Below are 26,105 nucleotides of genomic sequence, written 5' to 3'. Positions count from 1 at the left end.
CTACTTGCTAAGCAAGTGCTCCACTTGAGCCATGCTCTGAATCTAGTCACACTCTCTTTAAAGATTTCTTTTGGCTTGCACAACATGACATTTTCTTAGTTTTTTCCCTGACTGGAGGCTGCTACTCAAATGTCCATTCTATAGGTATCCTAAGCATCCTTAGACATCTGGTCATTCTCTAGGTGTTCATTTAATCTCAAAGCCTCAAATGCTACTTATGTCCTTATGATAACTAAAACTACTATTGAGTATTTCTTCTGAAACGCCAGGCTGGTGTAGCTAATGACTGACATTTTCTATATAGTTACCTAAAATGAATTTCTGTGAAAAACAATGCTTGGTTACCTGTCTGTCAGAAGAGAAATTCCATTTTTAACTTCCCTATTTCAGTAAAAGGAACACTATTTAATTAGTTGCTCAAGGCAAAAATAGAGCTTCCCTAATTATTCTTTCTCCTTTATTCAAGACTAAATGAATCTATCTCCAAAACAACCCAAAATCTATCCATTTCTATCACTGTCCTCATCATTACCACATCTATAGCTAGCTATCACCAATTCTGGTAAATGCTACTCTAATAAACTCTTGAATGGTCTCCCTGCTTCCATTTTCCCCCATACTTTTCTCTAGAGCAAGCAATATACATACGATTATTTCATTTTAGTCTCTAGTGTGTTTCATCATTGGGTTAGATGAAAAAAAAAAAAAGTCTAAGGTGCATACCCATGACTCATGCCTATAATTCTAGCTACTCAGGAGGCTAAGATCTGAGAATTGAGGTTTGAAGCCAGTCTGTGCAGGAGAGTCCATGAAACTTATCTACAATAAACCATCAAAAAGCTGGAAGTAAAGCTGTTGCTCAAGTGGTAGAGCACTTACCTTGAGCAACAAAACAAAACCTCAGGGTCATCTCCCAGGCCCTTAGTTTAATAAGTCCCAGGACTGGCATGTGTAAGCATATGCACATGTGTGTGTGCACACACATATGCACACACTCCTAAGTTTTAGGCCTTATCTTTAAGTCCTTCATGAGCTAGCCTCTGCTCTCTCTCATTTCAACTATGTATCACCCCTCTTCCAACCCCTATTGATATCAGCCACACTATGCATCATTCAATTTCTACACCAAAAGTCATTCCGACCTAAAAGTCCATGTAGTAGCTATTCTTCCTCATACAACGCTCTTGGCTCTTCATTCTAGAATAGCTAGCTCTTATTACTAAGCTCAGTAACATGTCCTCCCCTAAGACATCCCCGGATCAACTAATACCACCACAAGAGGTCTCATCTTTTTTATTACCATGCTACAGCTCCACCTACAATTGAATTGTGCTTGGCTTCATCACAGGCAATCCATGAACAAATGAATCTCTTAATTTGCTAAATGACACCAAAGCATGACAAGCAATTTATCTTTTCTAGGATACATAGCTGGCAAATGTATTTCTTTGATTAAAAAAAAAAAGGATTTTATATGATATACCAAGCAATTACAAATTTTAACTGTACTATTCATGTATAAAGTTGTTCTTTGGTAATATTTTTAAAAAGTACTATGACTACATTCACAAAGCAAGGCTAATGTTCACGGCTGTGTTGTTACTTCAAAACTGATTTAGATATAATTATTAAGACTTTTAATAATAGTAAATTGCAACGAATCTGCTAACCAAAATGTATACATACATGCATCTCTTAGGATGAGTCTTACCAGAATTGATTTTGGCCTGTAACCACTTTTTCATACACTCTTGGTGGACATACTGCAAACTTCCTGTGCACTTGCATGGCTCTATCAGCAAATTAGATGATGATGCTGCTGCCATTTGACAGATTCTACATAAGTCACCTTCCTCTTCTTCAGAATCCTCTAAAAGGAGGCTAGAAAAGAAAGCACATTTTCTTGAGCTTTCACAACTTAATCATTTCTTCTGATACATAATTCCAATTTCTTTTTTTTGTCATTTCTATGCTTGCTGAGTAGAAAAAAGAAAAGCAGTAACAAGAAAAAAATAAAAATTGGCTGGGAATGTGGCTTAGTGGTAAAGTGCTTGTCTAGCATGCATGAACCCTGGGTTCGATTCCTCAGTACCCCATAAACAGAAAAAGTTGGAAGTGGTGCTGTGGCTCAAGTGGTAGAGTGCTAGCTTTGAGCAAGAAGCAGTTCGGGGACAGTGCGAAGACCCTGAGTTCAAGCCCAAGACTGGAAGTCCCCCCCCCCGCAAAAAAACAGTAACCATCATGAAAATAACTTCATTGAAAATTCAGTAATTACTTAGCAAACAAAATAGGCTATATCAACACTGATTTTCAAATGATATAATTTTACCTTTAGTAACAGTTTAAGTTCCCTATTTTTCAAAAATCACTTTAAGTAACTACAGTACCCTCTAGAATACTTCAAATCCAACATTATAAAGGTGAAATATATAAACCTATGTTTCCCACTTGTGAACACATTTTAGGACTTTTTCAATGAATCAAACACCTAATGAATTGTGGTTTGCCATTTCAAAGTTATCAGAATGGAATTTTTACACTGATAAACTTCTAAAATTGGATCACAATAAAAAACTGGTTATAGCGATTTGAAGTATACCTAGATTCCTAGTAAACTTGCAAGACTTGTGCAGAGTTAAATATACAACTGCCCTATGTTAATCAGAAATGACCTCAAGTATAAATTATTTTGAAACACTGAAAATGAAAATCTGATATTTATTTTACCTTTAAATTTCCTAATTCCAATTATGTTTCTTAAATTTACTATATTTTGCACTTTAGCTACAGAACTCTTAAAATCCTCCAAAATAGAGGAAAAGAGACACAGTCTCTTCCTCTCTGGTAACTCAAGAGTGTAACAGTGCTTTCTTCAATAGAAGTTTCCACAATGTGCAAACACTGAAGTTAAAATACCTCCGGAGTAAATCTCTTTCTACAAGGAAAATTTTTTTTTTTTTTTTTTTTCCCTTGCTTGGCAGGTCTGGAGTTTAAATTTGGTCTTGAATTAGCTAGGATGGCACTCTAAAACCTGAGTTCAGCCCTGCTCATTACTTCTGCCTGGGCTGGCTTCAAACTGAGTTTCCAGATCTTAGCCTCTTGAGTAGATAAGATTACAGGCATAAGCCACATGACTGTGAAGTAGTAAGTTTAACAGCAGAAAAACAGTAGCTACATGGCAAAGTAGGAATAAAGTAGTCCAAGATCTAGAAAGCAGATTAATATTCCTTTGTGGATTTGAATAGAATATTTCTTCAAGTACAAAAGTATCTAGAATTATAGTAACAATGTATGCTACTGCCTCCCTAATGTTAGTTTTATGTCTTACCATATATGGTACAAATATATTTTACATTCAAATATTATTATTATTATTTTTTGGGTCCAGTCGTGGGGCTTGAACTCGGCCTGGGCGCTGTCCCTCAGCTCTTCAGCTCAAGGCTAGCGCTCTACCACTTGAGCCACAGCGCCACTTCCGGCTTTTTTCTTTTTGCTTATGTGGTGCTGAGGAATCGAACCCAGGGCCTCAGGCATGCAAGGCAAGCGCTCTACCACTGAGTCACCTTCCCAGCCCCTACATTCAAATATTCTATCCTATATTATCATGAAAATTACTTTAATGCTAACTATAAAATTAACCATTAAGATTGGACCTGGAATTTTTGGTCTTTCTTCTTTTTCCCCTCCACTTTTTCCTCTTACCAGTATTATGTTACACTTACCTGTGTAAACCATTTCATTTATATAAAAAAATTCTGTCAAATGCTGGTGGCTCATACCTATAATCCAAGCTACTTGGGAGGCTGAGATCTGAGGATCACAATTCAAAGATAGCCCAGCCAGGAAAGTCCGTGAGACTCTCATCTCCAATTAACTGCCAGAAAACCGAAGTGGAACTGTGGCTTAAAGTAGTAGAGCACTAGCCTTGAGCAGAAAAGCTCAGGGACAGTGCCCAGGCTGAGTTCATGCCCCACAACTGACCCTAAAAAATAACTGGAGTAATTCTAAGCCTAGAATCTTAGATGGCATTTTTGCCAATCCTAAATATGAAGTAAATATATTCCATATCTAATTGGACTTCAAAAACAAAATTTTGTGAATATGATCTTACTAAATTCCATAAAGGATTTAAGAAACAAACAGACGGTAAACAATCAGGCTTATAGTATTTACTGATAATCCATGATAACTGAGATCCTCTTGCTAATGCCATTTAGCACTGTTTATAAAGGGAAAGCTAAGAATTGTTGTTGTTACTGGTCCTGGGGCTTGAACTCAGTCTAGGTGCTGTCTGTGAGCTTATGTTGCTAGCACTCTATCACTTGAGCCACAACTCTACTTCCAACTCTTTTGGTAGTTTAGTGGAAATATGAGTCTCACAGCCTGGGCTGGCTTCAAATTGTAATCCTCAGATCTCAGACTCCTAGGCATGCCCAGCAAAGGGACAGTATAACAAAGCATTGATTTGTCTGTATGTTGTGTTTCCCAAGCTGGTGAAAAGTAAACTTTAGATTTCTTTATGCAATTCACAAACCCACTGCATACCTCATTATTAATTCTGATCCGTTTATCAATGAGATAGCAACATCATCTAGATTTAAATGTCTTATAAGGGAAGAAATGGGTTATTGATCAGTTTTGGAAATTATAGTCATTTTTAGAAAGAGTTGTCTAATGTGATGTAGCTTTACAGCTTAAGATGGGCAATCAAATTTACCTCTCTTTTATTTTCTGCAGTCTTTCTGGATCTCTTGAAGGTGCACTTTTACTTTTATCTCCTTTTCCATCAGCTGAATTCCAACCTGAAGGAATAATATCTACAGTGATCATGACATTGTCAGCCAAATTACTTCCAAGTGCTGGAGGGACAGCAAATCGGAACAAGGAACCAGGAAGAATTCCTGTTATTCCTGTATTTCTTCCACCATGAGGCAAATCTGATGTGGACCCACCTACAGAGCCATTACTTGATGCTCCAGATGGTTGTGGTCTGTTGGCAGCAGCCCCAAGTGGATCACTTGGTGTTTCAAGGTGAACTATTTCATTTGCTTCTCTTCTAAAAATATGAGATCTAGATGGTAAATCAGAGGTAGGTATCCTTGAAGATTCATCTCTTCCCTCTCGTCTCCTTCTAGAGAACAAAGGTGTGCATCTATTTCTAAGTGAGGAAGATAACCATGGTCCTGTATTCCTTCCTTCAGATTCTTGGCTGAAACTTTCTGAATCTGGCTCAGAGCTATGATTTTGACTAAGAGATGACAAACCCCATCTTCGCCTAAGAAATCGAAATCCCTGAGAAGCTTCAGAAGCCCTATTATCATGAGCTTCAGAAGCTGATGCTGCATTACTCCGAGACTGTGAAGATGTCAAGATTCTTGGAGAAATGTAAGAATTTTCAGAACTCAATGATCTTGCATTCAAGGAATCCTGGCTAGATCTTCTGGGAAAAAAAGTAGATGACATGCTAGAAGCGATACGTGAAAGCAATCTCCTTGTTGTACGCCTACCTTCGTTATCAGAAGATTCTGGAAATGATCTTTGAGATGAACCAATCCTTTCTGAATTACTTATTGTTGGGGGGGTCTCATCTCTACTTGAAATATAAGAAAATCCAGGATGTGTACTGCTTCGGAGAGACTCTGATTCTCTTGGGAAAAAATGTGACCTTAAAGAATTTCTGCTGGAGTCCCTAGAACTTGGTATTGTATGACGTTCAGAAGGCAATTGGTGGCTTGTGGATGATGTATTCAATTGTAAAGTGCTTACAGAGTTCTCTTTTGGTCTTGCTCCCTGTGAATATGAAGAATGAACTCTGTCTTGAACATCTATTTTTGAAAGAAGGAAAGGCAACCAATTATATGACAAAATTTCAGTATAATTAAACTTGTATTTATACTTACTGCCATAATTAAACATTATGTTCGAAATGAATACTGCTATCCTGCCTACAGCTTCATTATTATTATAAAAAATATATATTTCTCATTCTATACCTACTGGTAAAATCCAGGACTGTGACAGTTGCCATTATAAATTATAAAGAATACAACAAGAGTTAAAGAAAAGCAAACAATTAAAAGCAGTTGAATTTAGAAACTGATAATAGAAAAACATTTCAGGATCTAAATTGACGCAGAACTTTAAATATGCCAGTTAATGTAATATAATGACTCACAATGACTAAAAGCAAAATCATTCTACAGAGATTGTGTTTTGGAGGCTCTTCTTACTCCATGCAATACATCTTTAAAAAGCTACATCAGTACTATTATTTGCTATTTTTGGACAAACTTTACTAAAGCAGTATTTTTTGGTGGTACTGAGCTTTGAACTCAGGGTCTCATTTTTCTAGACAAGGCACTCAACTGCTGAGCCATGGTTCCAGCCCTTTTTATGGTACTGGAATTATTTGAGGTAAAGTCTTGCTTCCTGTCCCAGCATGTGTCTTGGATGTACTTCGCCTATACCCCATCTCTATACACTATACCCCATCTCTGTGTTGAGAAGGGGTCCTGAGAACTTTTCTACCTGTGCTGGCTTTGAACTATGATCTTCCCATGCTCAGCCTGCCAAACAGCTAAGATAACAGGCCTAAGCTACCAACACATGGTCTTTTCCCTCTAATCTTCAAGTTAACAGCAGTCATACTTAACTCTAGTTATTCACTACTTTTGCTTTTTAATAATGGCTTGGAACTAAGTCAACATAGGATATTATGGCATTTATGTTAAATTTTTTAAAAAAATATTTTAACTGAACATAATAGCCCAGTTATCCCAAAACCCAGATGGCCAAATCAAAAAGATGTCAAGTTCCAGATTAATCTGGGATCCACAGGAAGTCATTGTTTCAAAGCAAATGGACTCACACAAAACTGTAACTAATTCTATGAATCTTCAAGACAAACAAGAAACATTATAGGATTCATTTGTGAAAAATTTGCAGACACACACAAGGCTAAGTACATGATTTCTTTGGTCTCATGAAAGCCCTTAAATCTATTTCTGTCCCTGTACTTTTACTAAACCTAAACATAAACTGTGACTGTTTTTGAAAAGCTTTCTACGTACGAGATAGAAACTACACAGGTAGGTCAAAAACACTCATGCTTATTTCTAAATTATGCTTTGAAATGATGCTTTCAACATTATTTCACAATTAGAAATACTTATTGCACTGTGTTATAGGCAAGCCACAGTTGAGTAGTATGACATGCACATTCATTCCTAAAAGGAAAAAAATTAGAAAATTAAACGGCACATGGAATCTGAATATTTACATATACTGCTTTTACACTGTTTTCATTTTTAAAGTAAAAACAAAGGACTAAAAATTATCATGATGTTCTGAAACCTTCATTCAGTCTTAAGATTCTTAAAATTTATTCTTTTGTACTTATATTTCAATGACATACAAAGAAAATATAACATTACTAGATAAGCTATACTGAACAATGCAGTTTATACATACATGATGAAGTTGGGAAATCACCACTTCGGTGACTATAATCCATAAGATTACTAAGGGAGGAATCTGTTCTCCTCTCCATATCTCTCCTTTCTCTCATTAAGTCTGTTCCAAATGAGCCAAGTACCATTGATGAAGATCTGGGAACTTGACTATGCCTCCAAGAAGAATCTTAAAATAATTGGAGAAGTTTTATTTCAGAAAAAATTTCCAAGTTTCCAATCTTTATTAATAAATCTTTACTAATACAGAAGGAGGTTACTATGACTTATTCTGGGAAGCCCCAGTTATATAGTTGTTAGCAAAAGCAAAACTCAGAAAAACACAAAATCATTGACTTAATGAACTTACAAAATTGTTTCTTACGTAAACATTCTTGTTTTTGTTTCTTTGGTGCTGGGAATAGCACCCAGAGCCTCACACATGTTGAGTATGTGCACATATTATACATGAAAACATACTCAATACTAAAATTTACCCTCATAAATGATAATTATTTCAGTCTCCACAACTATTGACAATATAAATGTAAACAGACACAAAAAGCCATTGAAGGGGCTGGGGGTTTAGCCCAGCGGAAGGGCGCCCGCCTGGCGAGCACAAGGCCGTGGGTTTGGTTCTCAGCCCTGGTTTAAAAAAAAAAAAAAAAAAAGCCATTGAAAGCAATATTGGAAAACTGCGGGAACAGTCAAAGCTGTCGTGATGGAAGTTCAATTATAAATTATAATACAGTTAATTTCTTTCTTTTCCTTCCTTCCTTTCTTTCTCTCCTTCCTTCCTTCTTTTTTCTCCTTCCTTCCTTCCCCCACCACCCTCCTCTTTCTTTTCTTTTTGCCAGTCTTGGGGCTTGAACTCAGGGCCTGGGCACTGTCCCTGACCTTCTTTAGCTCAAAGCCAGCACTCTACCACTTGAGTCACAGTGCTACTTCCAGGTTTTTCTGTTTATTTGGTACTGAGGAATTGAACCCAGGGCTTCATGCATGCAAGGCAAGCACTGTACCACTAAACCACATTCCCAGCCCCATAGATACAATTTCATCACAAAACATTTTCTTAGTGCTAGAAATTTGAACTCAAAACTTCACATATATTAAGCATGGTACTCTACCACTGATCTATACTATCTGCTGGAGAAGACTTTTGTTACTGCTACATTTAGTTCCTTCTTTGTTTTGAACTGTAATACAAATGGTATATGATTTCATTCAAATTAAGTTAAAAATTCACTCATGAACCTTTTGTCTTTTCTTCATTACTTATTTTGCAGTTTTGCCTCCACCTTCTGTAGTTTCAACAGATTAAGAATTTCTCTTTTTTAAGGGAAATGGCACAGTGTATTTAATGTTATGCCATCATACAGAGAACAAAACAGATCTGCACAGTAGTGTTTGTTTATGCTAAGGTATGCTCTCCTTATTTCACTCACTAGTCTTAATATCTTTCAGATGAACAGTGATACTTCTATAAAGGGCTTGTTTCAAATAGGTATAGCTTACATCAATTCAATTGAATTTTTTTTCATTTCTTACATTTATTTATCTTCCAAGTATTTTTGATCTTGTAGACATTTTAAAAATTAGAATTTTTCAGTATTTAAATTATCTTAAGGAACATTAGGAATGAAAAGAAATATATGCAATACAAAATATAGACCATAGAGTTTTGTAGGCAAATAACTTGCCCAATGCCACTTTTCTACTTAAAGACAGCTACAATCAGTTTTCTAATTCCTTTTTATACTTATGAGATTAGTACCACTATCATTTTTTTGTAAATTGGCAAGTTTCCACAACTCATAAAAATAAGTATTACATAACATAATGTTTATCATTTCCAAAAGACATGCTTAGGAATGTTCAGTTAATTATAATGAATTAAAAGTCTGCTAATAGCCTGTTTACTATAGGATATTTATATGAAATTCAAAACAAAAATGCAAAATGCAGTTAATTTCAGTTCTAACATTAACTTACCGTAAAATGTTATACATTCTACGTTTCCATTTCTATTTGCTTAATCCCAAATCTAAGAAAAATTGTGTTATATATTGGAAAAAATAATTTAGTTCAAATATATACCTGGCAACTTTTATAGAAATTAAATAATTCTTACCTGATACAGAACTTAATCCATTTCCAACATTTCTTGAAGCTGAGGTAGATGTACAGTTTGTACAGGAAAGTTTAGGTCTTTTTGAATCATGATCCCGTTGCTGGTTCTGTGATCTTGAGCGAGCCCCCTGAGTTATTTCAGATTCACTATACCATGTAGACTGAAATGGTGATGCTGATGCCGATGCTGACTATAAATTAAAAAAAAATTAATGAACAACAAAATACCTGCATCCAATATAAAATTTAATCTCTAATAGTCCAATACATTTTCTAGGAGCCATTTATTCCCCAAGTACTAATTTGCCATCATGAAGATTTGTCTTAAAATTCTGTTCCATTCTACTCATTCCTTTTCTACATTCTGCAACTGTATTTGCTATGCAAGCAATCTGATTTAAATAAAATCTTCTTTGCAGCTATATATACATGCCTAGCTATAAAACAGTGAGATACAAACACTTTATAATTATTTTTCAGGGGGAAGTAGTTCAATCTTCTTAGAAACTTGTTTTAACTTCTTAAAGATATACAAAATATCCAAGAACAGCATGGATCCATAAGATGTTTGCAAATGCCTTACTATGAAATAGAGATTTTTACATGTAATGACATTCTTTTTTCAAATTATTTCTAGTTAGGTATAATGCACGCTTACAGTGATCACTCAAGAAGATTTTAAGTGCCAGGATAGCCAGGGATGCACAGCAAGAACCTGCCTGAAAATACAACCAGCCAGGTGTCAGTGGTGCCAGTGGCTCACACATGTAACATTACCTACTCCAGAGGCTGAGATCTGAGGATTATGGTTCAAGGCAGGAAAGATAGTGAGACTTTTATATCTAACCAGCAAAATTCCAGTAGTGGAACTGTGGGTTAAGTAGCAGAGTTCCTGCCTTGAGCAAAAAAGCTAAGGGATTAGCACCCTAGCACCCCTTCAGTTCAAGACAAAACACAAAATAATAAAATAAGCAACAATAAAAATAAAACCAAACATCCCTGAGGCACGAATGTAGCTTAGTTGTTGTGAGGTCACAAAACAAAAACAAAAATAAAAAACAAAAGCCCTTACTGATCTCATTCGTCATCTCAGAATGTATAGATAGATAACACTAATAATTGTGTATATAAAAAAGCAGAGAGAGCCATGTACGGTGGCTCATACCTGTAATCCTAGCTACTCAGGAGGCGGAGACCTGGGGATCATGGTTCAAAACCATCCCAGGCAGGAAAGTCCATGAGAATAAACTACTTAGAAAAATCCAGAAGTGGCACTGTGGTAGAACCCTAGCCCTAAGCACAAAGAGGCTCAGGGACAGAGCCGAGGCCCTGACAAAAAAAGAAAACAAAATAGGCAAAGAAATCCTAAAATCTAGAAATTCTTCACCAGAACTCAAGCTATAACAAAGAATATATTTATGGGGCCGGGAAGGTGGCTCAACAGTAGAGTGCTTGCCTCACATGCATGAGGTCCTTGGTTCGATTCCTCAGCACCATATAAACAGAAAAGGCTGGAAGTAACATGGTGACTCAAGTGGTAGAGCGCTAGCCTTGAGCTGAAGAGCTGAGGGACAGCGCCCAGGTCTAGAGTTCAAGCCCCACAACCAATAAAAAAAAAAACACAAAAAAGAACATATTTATAAATTCTTAGCTGTTTTCCTAACATATAAATATGTGAACACAAAATATCCCCATAAACACCATTAAATTATACAAACTACTATACTCTAATTCCTTAAGCATTTTACTAAATATGATGCATAAAATCTACTCTAATCCACTCTAATCTCCATAAAAATGTTATTTAAGCTGGTGGCTCATGTCTATAAACCTAGCTACTTTAGTGGCTTAGAAAACAGAAAAGTCTCTGAGACTTTATCTCCAATTAAAGCTGGACTACAGGTGTGTGTTAAGTGTAGAGTGTTGGCCAGAAGCAAAATAGCCAATTGAGAGCTAAAGTCTCTGACAGCTAAAGTCCTCAAGTCTAACCCCCATTACTGACACAGGTAAGCAAACAAAAAGTGGTAGTTTAAATACAAACAACAAACACAAGCCAGGTTTGAAAGTGCAACCTGGCACAACAGTACCAGGTTGCTGAAGGGGAGGATCACAAGTTTCAAGATAGCTTGGGTCTACCTAGCTAGACCTTCTCTGAAAAAAAAATAGCAAAAAACCCAAGAGGTGTTTGAAGCAGAAGCAAATAGAATTTTATATCAGTTTGGGCAAACTTAAAAACTTAATGACACCATCTCAGAAAGAAAATACAAACAAAAGGGTTGGGAGTGTGGTTCAAGTGTTAACAGTATTTGCCTAGTATGAATGAGTTCCTGGATTTAATCTCAATATTGAGGGGCAAATCAAAACAAAACCCAAAACATATTTAAGTCACACATACAGTACATACTATCTGCTATGTTCAGAGATGGTAGGACTAAAGTATCTGGTATATGACTCATAAGAATATACCAACAAGGCTAGGAATGTGGCTCAGTGGTAGAGTGCTTGCCTTACATGCACGAGGCCCTGGGTTCAATTCCTCAGCACCACATAAGCAGGAAAAGCTGGAAGTGGCACTGTGGTTCAAGCGGTAGAATGCTAGCCTTGAGCTGAAGAGCTGAGGGACAGCGCCCAGGCCCACAGTTCAGGTCCCATGACCAACAAAAAAAAAAAAAATATACCAACATAAACAAAGTTCTAAGCCAGAATTAGAACTGTGGCTCAACTGGTAGAGCCTAGTTTTGGGCAAAAAAAGCTCAAAAGAACAGTACCCAGGACCCAAGTTCAAGACTCAGGATCACTAAATATACATGTGTGCATATCCACACACACACACACACACACAAAATCCCAGGCACCAAGTTCAAGCCCTAAGAACAGCACACACACACACACACACACACACACACACAATTGGTGGATTAGAATGTTTTGTATTGAAATGTGACAATGAAATCCCCTTTTATATAATTAACATAAGCTAATTAAAAATACTAAAAATAAACTATGGTGACGGTTGCATAGCTCATACGTAAATACTAAAATCTGCTCAACTATGTACATATACTTTAAACAGGCAAAGTGCATGGTATGGGAAATTACAATTCAATGAGATTTTTTCAGAAACTGAATTTTAAGGCTTATAAGTAGAATCAATATTATATACTAGCAAATAACCAGTAATAGAAGCAGAGAATGACATGTTTTTCTACAGCTCCTGATTTCCATGAATTGTGTGATTAATAAATTCTGCTTTCAAAATTTTTCATAAAATTGGATCTTTTTATTACCTTAAATATTCATGTGATAAGACTATCTATTTCTGCACTAATACAGTAAAACCCTAGTCTAGTTTTGACTCAATATGGGTGGTTCTTTATTTTCAGCAGAAAGGTATTAGTTGATCTTCATATAAGGATTCATCTATACCGAATTTTATGAGAATGCCTAAGCAAGAAATTATACTGATAAACTATAAGAAATTATACATTAAAACTATAAGAAATTATACATATAAACTATATGGATAAACTATAAGGATTTACAGTCTATTTATCCCTCAAGACATGCTACATAAAACACTTGGCTCAAAACAAGACCACCAGCCGGGTGTTGACGGCTCACGCCTGTAATCCTAGCTACTCAGGAGGCTGAGATCTGAGGATCAAGGTTCAAAATCAGCCCGGGCAGAAATGAGACTCTTATCTCCAATTAACTACCACAAAACCTGAAGTAGCAGTATGGCTCAAGTGGTGGAGCACTAGCCTGGAACTGAAGAGCACGGGACAGGGCCCAAGCCCAGAGTTCAAGCCCCACACCGACAAAAATAAAACTACTTTCACTTTTCCTTTAATGTTTTCTATATCTGAACATACCTACCTCTGGGAAAGCTACTCTTAAGAAAGGTAGACTAAAAGCAATACCATAGGTTCTGTTAATTTTGGGGAAAACATACTATACAAAACATACAATGCTATTGATCTCTACAGCATTTGATCTAGAAGTTAGAAAAAGGAGTGTGTCTTTTAGGTGGGATTATTTCATGGTCATTAAACGGTCAATTACCTGATGTTCGGTGCTTCTACTTAACAGAAGAAAACACCTAATTTTAAAAACTGTAACAAAAGAAACATGTTGGGCAGAAGTGTGAAAATAGTTTTTAGTTGGACTGGCAGTGTGGCTCAAAGTGTTACAGCACCAGGCAGGAGCAAGAAAGTCAAGTGATAGCTGAGAGCTTGAGGTTCTGAGTTCAAGCCCTTGCAACAAACAAACAATAAAAAAAAGGAAAAAGAAATAGTCTTTATAATCTAGTGCATGTCAATAAATCTAAATATATCTGGAGGCAGTACCTGAAGTAGAGTTTACTTGCTATAACACAACCAACCAATGCAGTAGCAGACAGTATTTAGTGTACCAATTCATTTAATTTTTTGTCTGTATTGAGGTTTGAAGTTAGAGATTTGAGTTTTCTGGGTAGGCACTGAACCATCTAAACCAGTCAGCCCTTTTTATTCTTGGAATAGGGTTTCTTTGGTTGGGGTTACCTTGAACTGATCCTACTTTTATTTCACACTTCACACATAGCGGGGAGACAGGTGCATACCACATCCAGTTTTTATTGGATGAGGTAGGTGGGAATCTTGTATGAACTTTCAGGATCACTGAAACTACTACTGTTGATCCATTCTCAGTCTCACAAACAGCTAGAATTAAAATATGTCCATCATGCCTAAGCTAATTTTTAGCAATCATACCAGGTAGCTCAAATATAGAAAAAAGAAGTAATTCACCAAGGTCTGTATGGCTTAAAACAAAATTCAGAATTTGTGTTTTCCATTAATAAAATATTTGGAAACAATTACATCAGTAGACAAAATTTTATGTACTATCAATAATTTAACCTTTAAAATAAGATTTAAGCAAACAGTTCACATATAATCAATGATAGAACATTTGCCTAGCGTGAGCAAATGTTTGCCCGACACCATAAAAAACAAAACATACAAATTAAAAGCAATTAGGAGTAGAAAGTACATTTTGAAAAAACTTCTTTAACTTCACTTTTCCCCTAAATACTTTATTACTATGTAATTTTTTTTTACATGATACCTTGTATATCACATACCTGTTCAACACCTCACCAATTTTAACTCCCCTTCTTCCAAAAAGCAATATATTTAAAAGTCATACTCTCAAAAGTAACATTTAAAATCCTTCCTCTCACTGTGCTTTGTGTACATGCAAAGGAAATCAGATGAAGTGTGTGCTGGTAAAGATACAGTTTTTGGCCTGATGATAAACCTATTCAAATTCATCACTTCAAACAAATTGGTATTTATGTTCAAGTACAAAGTTTTCTATCTTTGCAAAGCAATTTAAATACAGCCTGAATTATGAAGTCCAAAACTTTTGAATATTAGCCATTTATTTTGTTAATATTTTAATAATATTTTGATTATAGGATGTCTCAAATCTGGCTTACATGTGTCCCAAACTAAAACATTACCTGATATTCAGAATCCAGTCTAAATGAAGAGTCTCTGGAACGGTAGGTTTCATTTAAACTATTTCCTCTGCTTCCAGACATCACTCTAGCACTTAGGGAGCTGGAAGGCTGAACAGAAATTCTTCTTGGAATCCTGGAAGGTTTAGACTCCATTCTAAAGGCTTCCTGTGAAGTGTAAATTTTCATTAATTATTTTTGGGAAAACATGCAAGCCTTTTACCTTAATCTTCCTTAATCACCAGTTCAAATCAAGAATTAACTATTAATTCAATTATATTCAAAAAGAAAAACTGTGAGATTATCATCATTCCCACTCCTTAAAGGCACAGGCCTAAAGTTCAACCTAAGTTTCAATAAAATCTAACAAACATGACAGGTACAGGGTAACTCATGCCTGTAATCCTATCTACTCAGGAGTCTTGAGATCTGAGGATATCAGTTCAAAGTTAGCCTGGGCAGAAAAGCCCATTTGACTCTTTTATCCAATTAACCACCAAAAAGCATCAGTTGAAAAGAAACTTGAAGACTAGGAAAGTGGCTTAGCAGTAGAGTGCTTGCTTAGCACGCATGAAGCAATTCCTCAGTAACCACATAAACAGAAAAAAAGCTGGAAGTGTGCTGTGGCTCAAGTGGTAGAGTGCTAGCCTTAGCAAAAAAAGAAGTTCAGGGATAGTGCCCAGGCACTGAGTTCAAGCCCCAGGACTAGCAAAAAAAGAGAAAGAAAGGAAGAAAGAGGGGGGAGGGAAAGAAAGGAAAGGAAGGGAAGGGAAGGGAAAGAAAGGGAAGGAGAGAAGGAAGGAAGGAAGGAAGGGAGGGGGGAAAAAAAAGAAAAGAAACTGGAACTAGGTATGGGGTGAAACTTCACCATTTGCCTAGATTAGTCCCAGCTGCAAAATCTATGTCATATCCCATAGTAAATATTAACAGTGCCTACATATTGTCTCTTAAAGTGGCCTGGTTTGGATAAAGCACAGTCACCTAACTTAAGAATTCTTTTCTACCATCAAGTTTTTATTAAGCTGCATACACATCTAATAAGCACTTAAGACTGTTCATTAACATTCAATGCATATCCCATTTAAACTAGGAAAATTGAGGGGCTGGGTGGTGATTCGAGGGATATTGATCAAGATGCATTGTACTCTAAACTGACATGCTGAATGGTAACTAACCCCTTTGTACAACTATTGAAAGAAAATAAAAATATAATTTAAAAACAACTGTCACTAGAAAGAAGTGAATTTTAAATTGAAAATTCAAAGGAAGAATACATCAGGAAAAACTTATTAATTGAAATTATTCAAAAGCATGTCTAGCACCAAAAAAGTAAAAGCTATACATTACTAAACAGTTCAAAGCTATTAAATAAAGGATTTTATTTGTATAATCTCAAGATTTTAAGCAGGAATATAATACTATTTTTTCAAAATTGTCAACAGTTTTTTAATAACAAAATGCTATTTCATTATGCCATCAAAGTTTAGTTTGACTCTATTAATTACCCAGTTCTTACCTGCAGAAGGAAACTAATCTAGTAGGATATCTGCTCAAGGCAAACCCCTTGGGAGAAGACAAAGAGGCAGAGTCCTTTGAGAGAGATAATTTGATACTGCATGAAACTATTTTTGGTAGCTCTTCTACATAAAATGATTGAATTTTAACAATGTAAGTGTTACATGAAAACTTATATAATTTGGTTACATAAGTTATAGGTCAAAAGAACAAAAAATAGGGGAAAATAAAATGCAGGGCTGAAGAGAAATTTATGCTTACCATACATAAGTTTCTTTTGCTTCTCAACTCAATAGGAACAGCACCATTTCCCAATAAAATTTCAACTGCTTTTCATCATTTTTCATAAATCTGCTAGAGTTTGATTATGTTGCCAAAAAAAATGTGTTGGAAATGAAATCCCCATCCAAAAGGATTGAGAGACGGGGCTAGTGAGAGAGTTAGGTCATGAGCTAATGAGACTATAATGTCCACTGTAAGGAGTCGGACACTTAGTCTCTCCTGTTCTCATGTGCTCTCTTGCCCTTCTGTATTCTTCCCTGAGATGATATAAGGGGGTTCTCACCAGATGCACTTCTCAATCTTAGACTTCCCAACCTCCAGAACTAAAATATAATTCTATTATTTTAATGTTACATTAGAAAAGGAAATTATCTGCGAAGCTAATTATGAAGCAGTAGAGTCACTTGTTGGTTAAAACTGGCTTGCTCAGTGGTGGGAACAATGACCACATACATAAAGGTCACAAAAATCAACAGTGAGATTATTTATATTATCTGCCTATGGAATTATGCACCAATGAAAAGTTTAAAGGGGGACTGGCAGCTGGATGCTGAAGGCTCACACCTATAAACCTAGCTATTTGGCTAAGATCTGAGGATCCTGGTTCAAAGTCAGCCTGGGAAGAAAAGTCTCTAAGACTCTGCAATTAACCAACAAAAAAAGCCAGAAGTATAGGAGCTGGGAAGGTGGCTCAGTGGTAGAGCGCTTGCCTTGCATGCCTGCGGCCCTGGGTTCGACTCCTCAGCACCACATAAGCAAAAAGAAAAAAGCAGGAGGTGGTGCTGTGGCTCAAGTGGTAGAGTGCTCAGCCTTGAGCTGAAGAGCTGAGGGACAGCGCCCAGGCCCAGAGTTCAGGCCCCATGACCGACCTTCCCCCCCCCCCGCAAAAAAAGAAATGTACTCATTACTTTGCCCATGTAATTGTAACCCCTCTGTATGGTATTTTCACCAAAAAAAAAACAAAAACAAACCTTAGTTCTGATTCAACTGTTTTTTTTTTTTAAGTCAGTCCCAGGGCTCAAACCCTGGGCCTGGGCAGTCTCTGAGCTCATTTTTGCTCAAGGCTAGTGCTCTACCACTTGAGCTATAGCGCCACTTTCAGCTTTTTCTGAATAGTTTATTGGTGCTAAGAGTCTCACAGAGCTTTCCTGCCAGACTGGCTTTGAACCACTATCCTCAGACCTCAGCCTCCTTAGTAGCTAGGATACAGGCATGAGCCACTGGTGTCCAGGCAAGTTCAGCTTTTAAAAGTTAGTATCTAATAATAGAATATGATAATTAGATTTATCTTCTCATCATAACAGAATAAAACAAGTAACCATGCTACAGTGTAAGTCTAATAGAAGAGACATACAAACCATATTTGGAGATAGAATTTTCAATTCTTGATAATAGCAGCCTTTCAAAGCAGTCCTTCTTTAAAACAGTAAGACATGACTGACAAAATATAAAGAGCTTCTTTATAAAAGCAATGGAGAACTGACAAGAATTATTAGGTCACTAATAAAGTAAAATGGGAACTCAGAAAGGATAACTAAGAAAACCAATTCAGCCCTGAGGGCATTTGTAAAGTTCCAAATTAAATGTTCTTTTGCCAGCGGTGGAATGAAGTCAAAGCTTAGGACATAAAAAAGGTGACAATGTACTTCTTCTCACAATAAGTTGAATTCCAAAGGACCACAAACTTCAAATTTAGTTATTCTAATAAGAGGGCTGAAGGCATGGCTCAGGTAGTAGAGCACCTGTCTAGCCAGTGCAAATGTGTGAGTTCAAACTCCAGTGCCATCAAACAATCCAAAAGTTATTCCAATAATAAGACAGCCCTTGTGAAGACCTGCTGCCCCAGACTGATGTTGCCTAGATAATAAAAATGAAAACTCAAATGCTAAATTTGATTTAAGGTATCTACAACCAAGCTAGTAATTAAAAAAAGGTGATAGGCATCAAATTATTTCAAAAAATGAGTTTTCTATGTAAAATGGGATGACTATATACTGAAATAAGGCATATTAACAAAGACCTTGAGGAAAAAAAAATAGAACAAATGCCAAATCAAGTATTTTGAAAAGACTATTAAAAACTGCTTAAGCTGGATGCTGTTTAAGTTTGCATGTAATCCTCACTCCTCAGGAGGTTGAGATCTAATGATCATGGTTTGAAGCCAGCCCAGGCAGGAAAATCCATGAGTATACCAAAAACAAGCCAGACATGGAGCTGTGGCTCAAGTGGTAGAGCACTAACTTGAGCAAAAAAGCTCAGGGGCAGCACCCAGACCTGGAGTACAAGCCTTAGGATGGGGATGCATGCAAGTGAGCCCGCCCATTTCACAAATTATGTTTCTGACATTTATGCAAGATTTTATGTTGTTCTGTCTAGCCTTAACAGATTCATATGTTGCTTTTACAAGAAAAGAAAAACTGTACTGGCTCTTGAACTCAGGGTCCTATCCCCTAGGCTTTTTCACTTCAGGCTGCCACCCTACCATTTAGGTCACAGCTCTACTTCTGGACTTCTATTGGTCAATTGCAAAGAAGGCAGGGCTCCATTTTCATGTATGTGCTGGATCTGGGATTGGCTCTCTCATTCTTCTCTTCTTAGCTAATGCTCAGTAATGAGAGCCACACCTCAAGTGTTGCTTCAAACTTCCATCTTCAGATCTCCACCTCCTGAGAAGCTAAGATTACAGGCTTGAGCCCCTGGCACCTAGCTTGGTAGTCTGTTTTTTTTTTTTTAATCTTTCCTTAGAACTCCCCTCTCTAAATCATTATCTTTAAAACTTTGAAATACTATAAAACATAAAATGAAGCATTGAGTGGTAGTGCACATTTTTACTCCCAGCACTCAGAAGGCTTAAACAAAAGGATCCTGAGTTCAAGGACACATTAGAGTTACAGAGTGAGATTATACCTCAAATACAAACAAAACTTTAGACAGCATGGAGTTCTCCTACCCTAGACTGCAGTTTTGCCTAGTGATGGTGGCTCACAGCTATATTCCAGGAGGCTGAGATTTGAATATTGAACACTACCAGACCCTAATGTAAAATTGGCCAGCGGGGCTGGGAAGGTGGCTCAGTGGTAGAGTACTTGCCTTGCATGCATGAGGCCCTGGGTTCTATTCCTCAGCACCACATAAGCAAAAAGAAAAAAAAGCCGGAAGTGGCGCTGTGGCTCAAGTGGTAGAGCGCTAGCCTTGAGCTGAAGAGCTGAGGGACAGCACCAGGCCCAGAGTTTAGGCCACACGACCAGACCCAAAAAAACAAAAAACAAACAAAAAAATTGGCCAGCAAAAAGCTGGAGGTGGAAGCACAGCTCAAGTCCAAGAGTGGCTGTGAGTACAAACGGCCATGAGGAAGCTTGAGTTTATTCTTAATCACTGGCCACAAATAAAAACAAACAAATAACAACAACAAACCCCAGCTTTCCCAATCTAGTACCACTGCAGGGCTTGGAGTCTTAGTTTACCAAATTTGAAAAGTTGTGTCATTTACTGTGTTTAAGAAAATGTATTGGGCTGGGAAGGTGACTCAGGGGTAGAGTGCTTGCCTTGCATGCATGAGGCCCTGGGTTCGATTCCTCAGCACCACATGAGCAAAAAGAAAAAAAAGCCGGAAGTGGGCTGTGGCTCAAGTGGTAGAGCGCTAGCCTTGAGCTGAAGAGCTGAGGGACAGGGCCCAGGCCCAGAGTGCCCCACGACCGGACCCAAAAAAAAAAAAAAAAAAAAAAGAAAATGTACTTTGCTGGGCTCTAGTGGCTCATGCCTGAAATCCTAGCTACTCCGGATACTGAGATCTGAGGATTGCAGTTCAAAGCTAGTCTCTGCAGAAAATCTCCAATTAACCACTCAAAAACAAAAAGTAGCGTGATGGTTCTGCTAGCCTTGAACTAAAGAAGCTCAGGGACAGCATTCAGGCCAAAGCTCAAGTCTGAGGACCTGGCAAAAAAAAAAACAACAACCAGAAAACCCAAGCCCAGAGCTAGTGGCTTGGGTCTGTAATCCTAGCTACTCAGGAGGCTGAGTGAGATCTGAGGATCACAGTTCAAAGCCAGCCTGAGCAGGAAAGTCTCCCGGGCAGGAAAGTCCATGAGACTCTTTAACTCCAATAAACCACCAGAAAACTGGAAGTGGTGCTGTGGCTCAAGTGGTAGTCCTTGCCTTGAGCTGAGGGACAGCACCCAGGTCCAGAGTTCAAGCCCCGTGACCACACACACACACAGACACACAGACACACACAGACACACACAGACACACACAGACACACACACACACCAAAAACCAAACAAAACAAAAAACATTTACATAATTGCCAGGAAACTACACACACACACACACCAAAACCAAAAAACAAAACAAAAAACATTTACATAATTGCCTGGAAACTACTGTTTCTTGCTGGAAAAATCCAATTTCAATTTCATTGTTTTTTTCTGCTAGTAAGATCACTGCCCAAAATAAAACATTCCTACTCATCTTCCTCTCGTGTCCTAAGATATCCTCATCACAAAAGATCACATGACCTAAATTTCAACCAACAGCTACCAGATTTGTGAGACCACATCTTATATCTTTCAACCCGGGGAATCCTCCAGTTGAATGATGGAACATGAATGAACCCAAACAAAACCAGTTATATTGCCCAACAGGCACACAGAATTGTAAAAAGTGGTATCAGTTTTTTTTTTAAACTTTTTTTTTTTGGGGGGGGGGTCCAGTCGTGGGGCCTGAACTCTGGGCTTGGGCACTGTCCCTCAGCTCTTCAGCTCAAGGCTAGTGCTCTACCACTTGAGCCACAGCGCCACTTCTGGCTTTTTCTGCTTATGTGGCGATGAGGAATCGAACCCAGGGCCTCATGCATGCGAGGTAAATAGTCTACCGCTGAGCCACCTTCCCAGCCCCTGAGGTGATTTCTTATGTGCCATAATTTTTACTTTCCTACTATTATATATTATACTATTACCATATATCCTTAATCTATTATGAAAAACCTACTTCTAACTGTGTCTGAGTCAAAAATTTGTCTTAAATATCAAGGGAAGTTATAGCACTGGTTTTACCAAAAGTACATTAGTACAAAATAAACTTATAGTATAAGGGAAGTGACCCCACAAAACACCAATGTATCACAAAACAAAGAATCTTCACAAGCACAGTTACAATTATACTATTTGTCCATCGCTGCGTATCTTTTTGGTGTTCTTTTTTTTCCCCTCCTAAAACAGCTCTGGAATTTTTTTTCCTCAATGAGATATATTTAGTTTACCAATCTAGTGAAAAGACATGGAGGATAAAAATGATCAAGTGAGGAAAGCACTGTGGCAAAATTTTGGGGGCCCTTATCTCTTTTCATTTTTGGCTGATTCATACTAACACACATATACTTAATCTTAAAATACTAATCAGGTAAAAATGTAATACCTCTATGGGAAAGTATTATGTTGTTGCCTGCCTACAAAATAGCACTTTAAAAGATAATTTGGTCTTTATAGGCATCATGCTTCAGTAACTATAAACCATTTTAGGGTTCTGTGCAAAGTGAGAAACATGTAAGGAGCTTTCAGGGTTCAAACCTTTCCCTCTTTGGACACAATGCATTAGGTGATTTAAAATCAAGTGTTCACCTGATCTAGTCTAACCAGTGAAGTCAGAGAAACATATCTGAGAACAGGAAAAACCTGCTTTGACCACATTACATTCCTATCAGAATAGAAAGACTAAACATTAAAATCAGTGAAAAGTAAACTCCAAATCTCAAATTACAAAGTAATTTTATCCTTTCTATGAACTTTTTTTGGGGGGAAGGGGTACCTATTAGTAACTTTACTGAAGGTAAAATTTTTGGGAAGTGGCGCTGTGGTGGCTCAAGTGGTAGAGCCTTAGCCTTGAGCTGAAGAGCTCAGGGAGGGCACCCAGGCCCAGAGTTTAAGCCCCACAACCAACCAAAAAAAAAAAAAAAAGAAAGATAAACTTTTTGTAAAGCAATAAACAATTTACAATTTGATAAATGGAGTCACTACACTGGAATCTGCTTGAAAAATGCTTGTAATTTTAGTGCAAACTCAAAATCTTTTAAATTTTAAATTGTAATCATTCGAAGTGACCTATTGTTCACTCATTATTTATATTTGAACAAATTAGTTAAGGTTAATTTGTTGCTTCAAAGTTTGGTTTGACACTGGGCATCAGTGGACCACGCCTGTAATCCTAGCTACTCAAGAGGCTGAGATCTGAGGATCTCAATTCAAAGCAAGGAAACTCCTGAGACTCTTATCCGCAATTAACTACCAAAACCAGTGGCTGTGGCTCGAAGTGGGAGAGCACTAGTCCTGAGCGCAAAAGCTCAGGGACAGGCAGGAGGCCTTGAGTTCAAGCCCCAGGACCAGCGCGCACACACCCGCACACATAGTTTGGTTTGATGCAAGCTTCTATTTCACTTATGCACTTAACTATGTGGAACAGAAGAAATCTATCAGTAAAAATTATCTAAAAACAATTTTTATTTGGTTTAGGGATAAAATAAGCTCTCCATTACACAGCAGAGAGCATTAACTTTCTAATACAATACAGATCTTTCAGATGATAAAATTCAATTTACTGAAAACTTCAGCTACAGGAAGCAAAGTCACTTCCTTTTTTAAAAAGAATCATGACTTGGGGATTTGTTTTTCTAATCTAAGTCCTAGTTATCCTTCACATCTTAGTTCAAGAAATACTTCCTGTTATTTTCTCCCAAGATTACCCCTTCTTTTTGTTCCTATGGTACTACTATAGTACAATATATGTTGTTTATACATTATTCTAATTAATGAGTTAGTTGTGGATGGAAGATGCTGTGTCCATTCTTGTAATGTGAAGCCTTATTTATAATCAGACAAATCACAAGTTATCAAAAATGTTTTATACAACCTAACAAATTTTGCATCATAAAAATCACTTTCCTAAAGTTAAAATGTGGTTAACTCTAATACATACAACAGATGGAGTGTGAGAAATGGAAATAGAATTGACTAAAAATTGGCTCCACAATTCATGAATGACTTATGTCCAAACTGATGTCGTGACATCATCCTGTAGAACATACTGGGGTATCTTTATGTCCTGTTTTTAATGTGGGAAAATTAGTCTACTTGTCAATGTGGCAGAAAAAGGCAAGCCCTGTACTTAAGTAGGAATTCTTACTCAAGAGAGCTCACCCAGGGTTGGGGTTATAGCTCAAAGACTGAGCCAGGTGCTTAGTATGCAGAGGAACTTTTGGGTTCCATAAAAAGACACTTGGCCTATCATAAAACTGAAAATAACCTAAGACCATGTACATTAGTCATTTAAGGTGATGAGTTGTAAACAGTATTTTTTTCTTTTAAATTTGGAATACATAACTTAAAAACATACATTTGCATATGAAGCAGTAAGCATGTTGTATGTTGTTTGTGTGAGGGAGAGGGCCCACACTACTGGTAGTCATTTTTAAGGTTTTGCTAATCAGAATCTTTGGCTGTAAACGAAGGTTGATGGCTGGATTTAACCATCAACCCCCTTTGTTTATATTCATTAAAAAATTCACACTGTAAATACTGTTTCCTGGTGTGTTGCCTGCTTTACATAGTACTCCATCTAGTAATTCAATCCAATATCTAGGAATCAACTATGGACCCAAGGAAATCTGAAGAGGTCAAATAATCAGGGCAAAATTCTGACTCCTGCTCTGCCTCAGCACTGCAATAGCACTGCTGCTGTTTCCCCGAAACGCTGGAGAAGCTACTGACCCCATTTCTGGAAAGAAATGTCTTGTTACCTCATGAAAATAGTATCTCTCTTCTTAACAGTAATAGTTGGATTTTTCAAATAAATAATTATTTCGAGTGCTTATTTGCCTCTTAGTTCTGGACAGAAATGGGTAGATAGGAGGAAGACATTTAAAGCCATGAAAAAATAAAGAGTTTCGTTTAAAAAACAAACAAACAAACCAAAAATCCTACAAGCGCTCCTGTGCGGGGATGTAGGGTTACTAAATTCAGCGTTACTGGGCACATCACCAGACAGTGACCAGTCGTGACGATGTATTACTCACACAGAGATTTTCCCCGCCTACTAGTATCTACTTGTGTGTGTGTGTGGGGGGGGAGTATTAATTAGGGAATTTAGATGTGTTTGTACACATTCATTCTTCACTACGCAGTTTCCTCCCAACAAGTGCGGACTGAACTACTCGCACCTTCCCTGTCTTGTTTTTAACTTCGGAAGCCAACAGGTCCTCTTTTGCTGTGAAGCAGCACCTATTTTAAATTCGAAGGCTACAGAGTCGTCACCACCACCACCACCACCACCATACAAGTGTCGCGATATTTGGACATTAGAGCCAGCAAAGTGAGATCTTCACCCGAGTGACAAAGTGACTCCAGTCCCGGGCCGAGCTCTCCCCAAGCCCCGAGTCTCCCCTCCCACACGCAATACCTCACTCACGACACCCCCAAGACTCGCAAGGCTCGGGGTGGGGTGGGGGGATCCTAGGGCAGCAGCCCCCGGGGCAGGCCGCGCCGGGCCAAGTGGGGTCCCAGCCCCTCTCCCCTCGCCCACACGCATCCATTAGCAAGACGCACAATCTGTTGCCTTCACCCGTCACAAACTCGGCCGCCGGACACGGGCCGGGCAGCAGCGAGGCGGCCAGCACCCGGCCCCCGGACCTCTGCCCAGTGCGTCCCGGCGATCGCCCACCCGACTCTGCCACCACACCCGGGCGAGCACGGCCCTCGCCCCGGCCCCGGTCCACACGCAGACCCCGGCGGCGGCCCCCGCCCCGGGGCCGGGGCCTGCGCCCCGTGCTCCCCTCCCCCACCCGCGGCCTGGTCCTGAACCAGCGCCCCGGGCTCCCGCCGGCACTCATTACCCTGGCGGGCACCGAGCAGGGCGCGTCCCCCCCTTCGCTGCAGGCACACCGCCGTCCTCCTCTTCCGATTCTGGGCCTCAGGACCGAAAGCACAGTCGTCTTCAGCAAAGCACAATGGCGGCCGCCCCTGTGCCGGATCCGGCGCAGAACCAGCAGCCACCGTTAAGTGCCCCTCCCTTCCTCTCCCTTCCCCACCCACTTCTCGGACCTGCTGGCTTCTCGCGAGAGTGGCGGCGCTGCGGGGCTCCCAGAGCTGCCGGCTTGGCTCGACGTGCCCCGCCGCGGGGTGGTGCTCTGACTTCGGCAACCGTTGAAGGACTGCCTCGGGGGGGAAGCGGCCCCGGTAAGC

The 26,105-nt window shown here is 38.5% G+C and overlaps 1 protein-coding gene across 7 annotated transcripts in view; it reads right to left on the bottom strand.

Moving 5' to 3' along the window:
• Positions 1-25,904, bottom strand: part of March7 (membrane-associated ring finger (C3HC4) 7, E3 ubiquitin protein ligase) — a 36,796-nt gene extending 10,892 nt beyond the window's left edge. For 2 of the 7 annotated variants that reach the window (XM_013028915.1, XM_013028920.1), the window contains exons 1-6: positions 16,855-16,878; positions 15,082-15,246; positions 9,580-9,769; positions 7,471-7,638; positions 4,718-5,825; positions 1,712-1,881 (exon numbers count right to left, since the gene is read on the bottom strand). In XM_013028915.1, coding sequence (XP_012884369.1) covers positions 1,712-1,881; positions 4,718-5,825; positions 7,471-7,638; positions 9,580-9,769; positions 15,082-15,246; positions 16,855-16,857 — 1,804 coding nt within the window. In that variant the 5' untranslated portion in view covers positions 16,858-16,878. Of the gene's footprint in view, positions 1-1,711; positions 1,882-4,717; positions 5,826-7,470; positions 7,639-9,579; positions 9,770-15,081; positions 15,247-16,854; positions 16,879-25,756 lie in introns of those variants that run through there. The other 5 variants (XM_013028929.1, XM_013028909.1, XM_013028904.1 and 2 more) reach the window with 5 other exon arrangements.
• Positions 25,905-26,105: the final 201 nt, after the last annotated feature.

The sequence above is a fragment of the Dipodomys ordii genome, unplaced genomic scaffold (genome assembly GCF_000151885.1).
Source record: "Dipodomys ordii isolate 6190 unplaced genomic scaffold, Dord_2.0 Scaffold5, whole genome shotgun sequence".
In the NCBI taxonomy this organism is placed as follows: Eukaryota; Metazoa; Chordata; class Mammalia; order Rodentia; family Heteromyidae; genus Dipodomys; species Dipodomys ordii.
The sequence above is the reverse complement of the archived record's forward strand: the minus strand, read 5'-3'. Positions and strand labels throughout refer to the sequence as shown.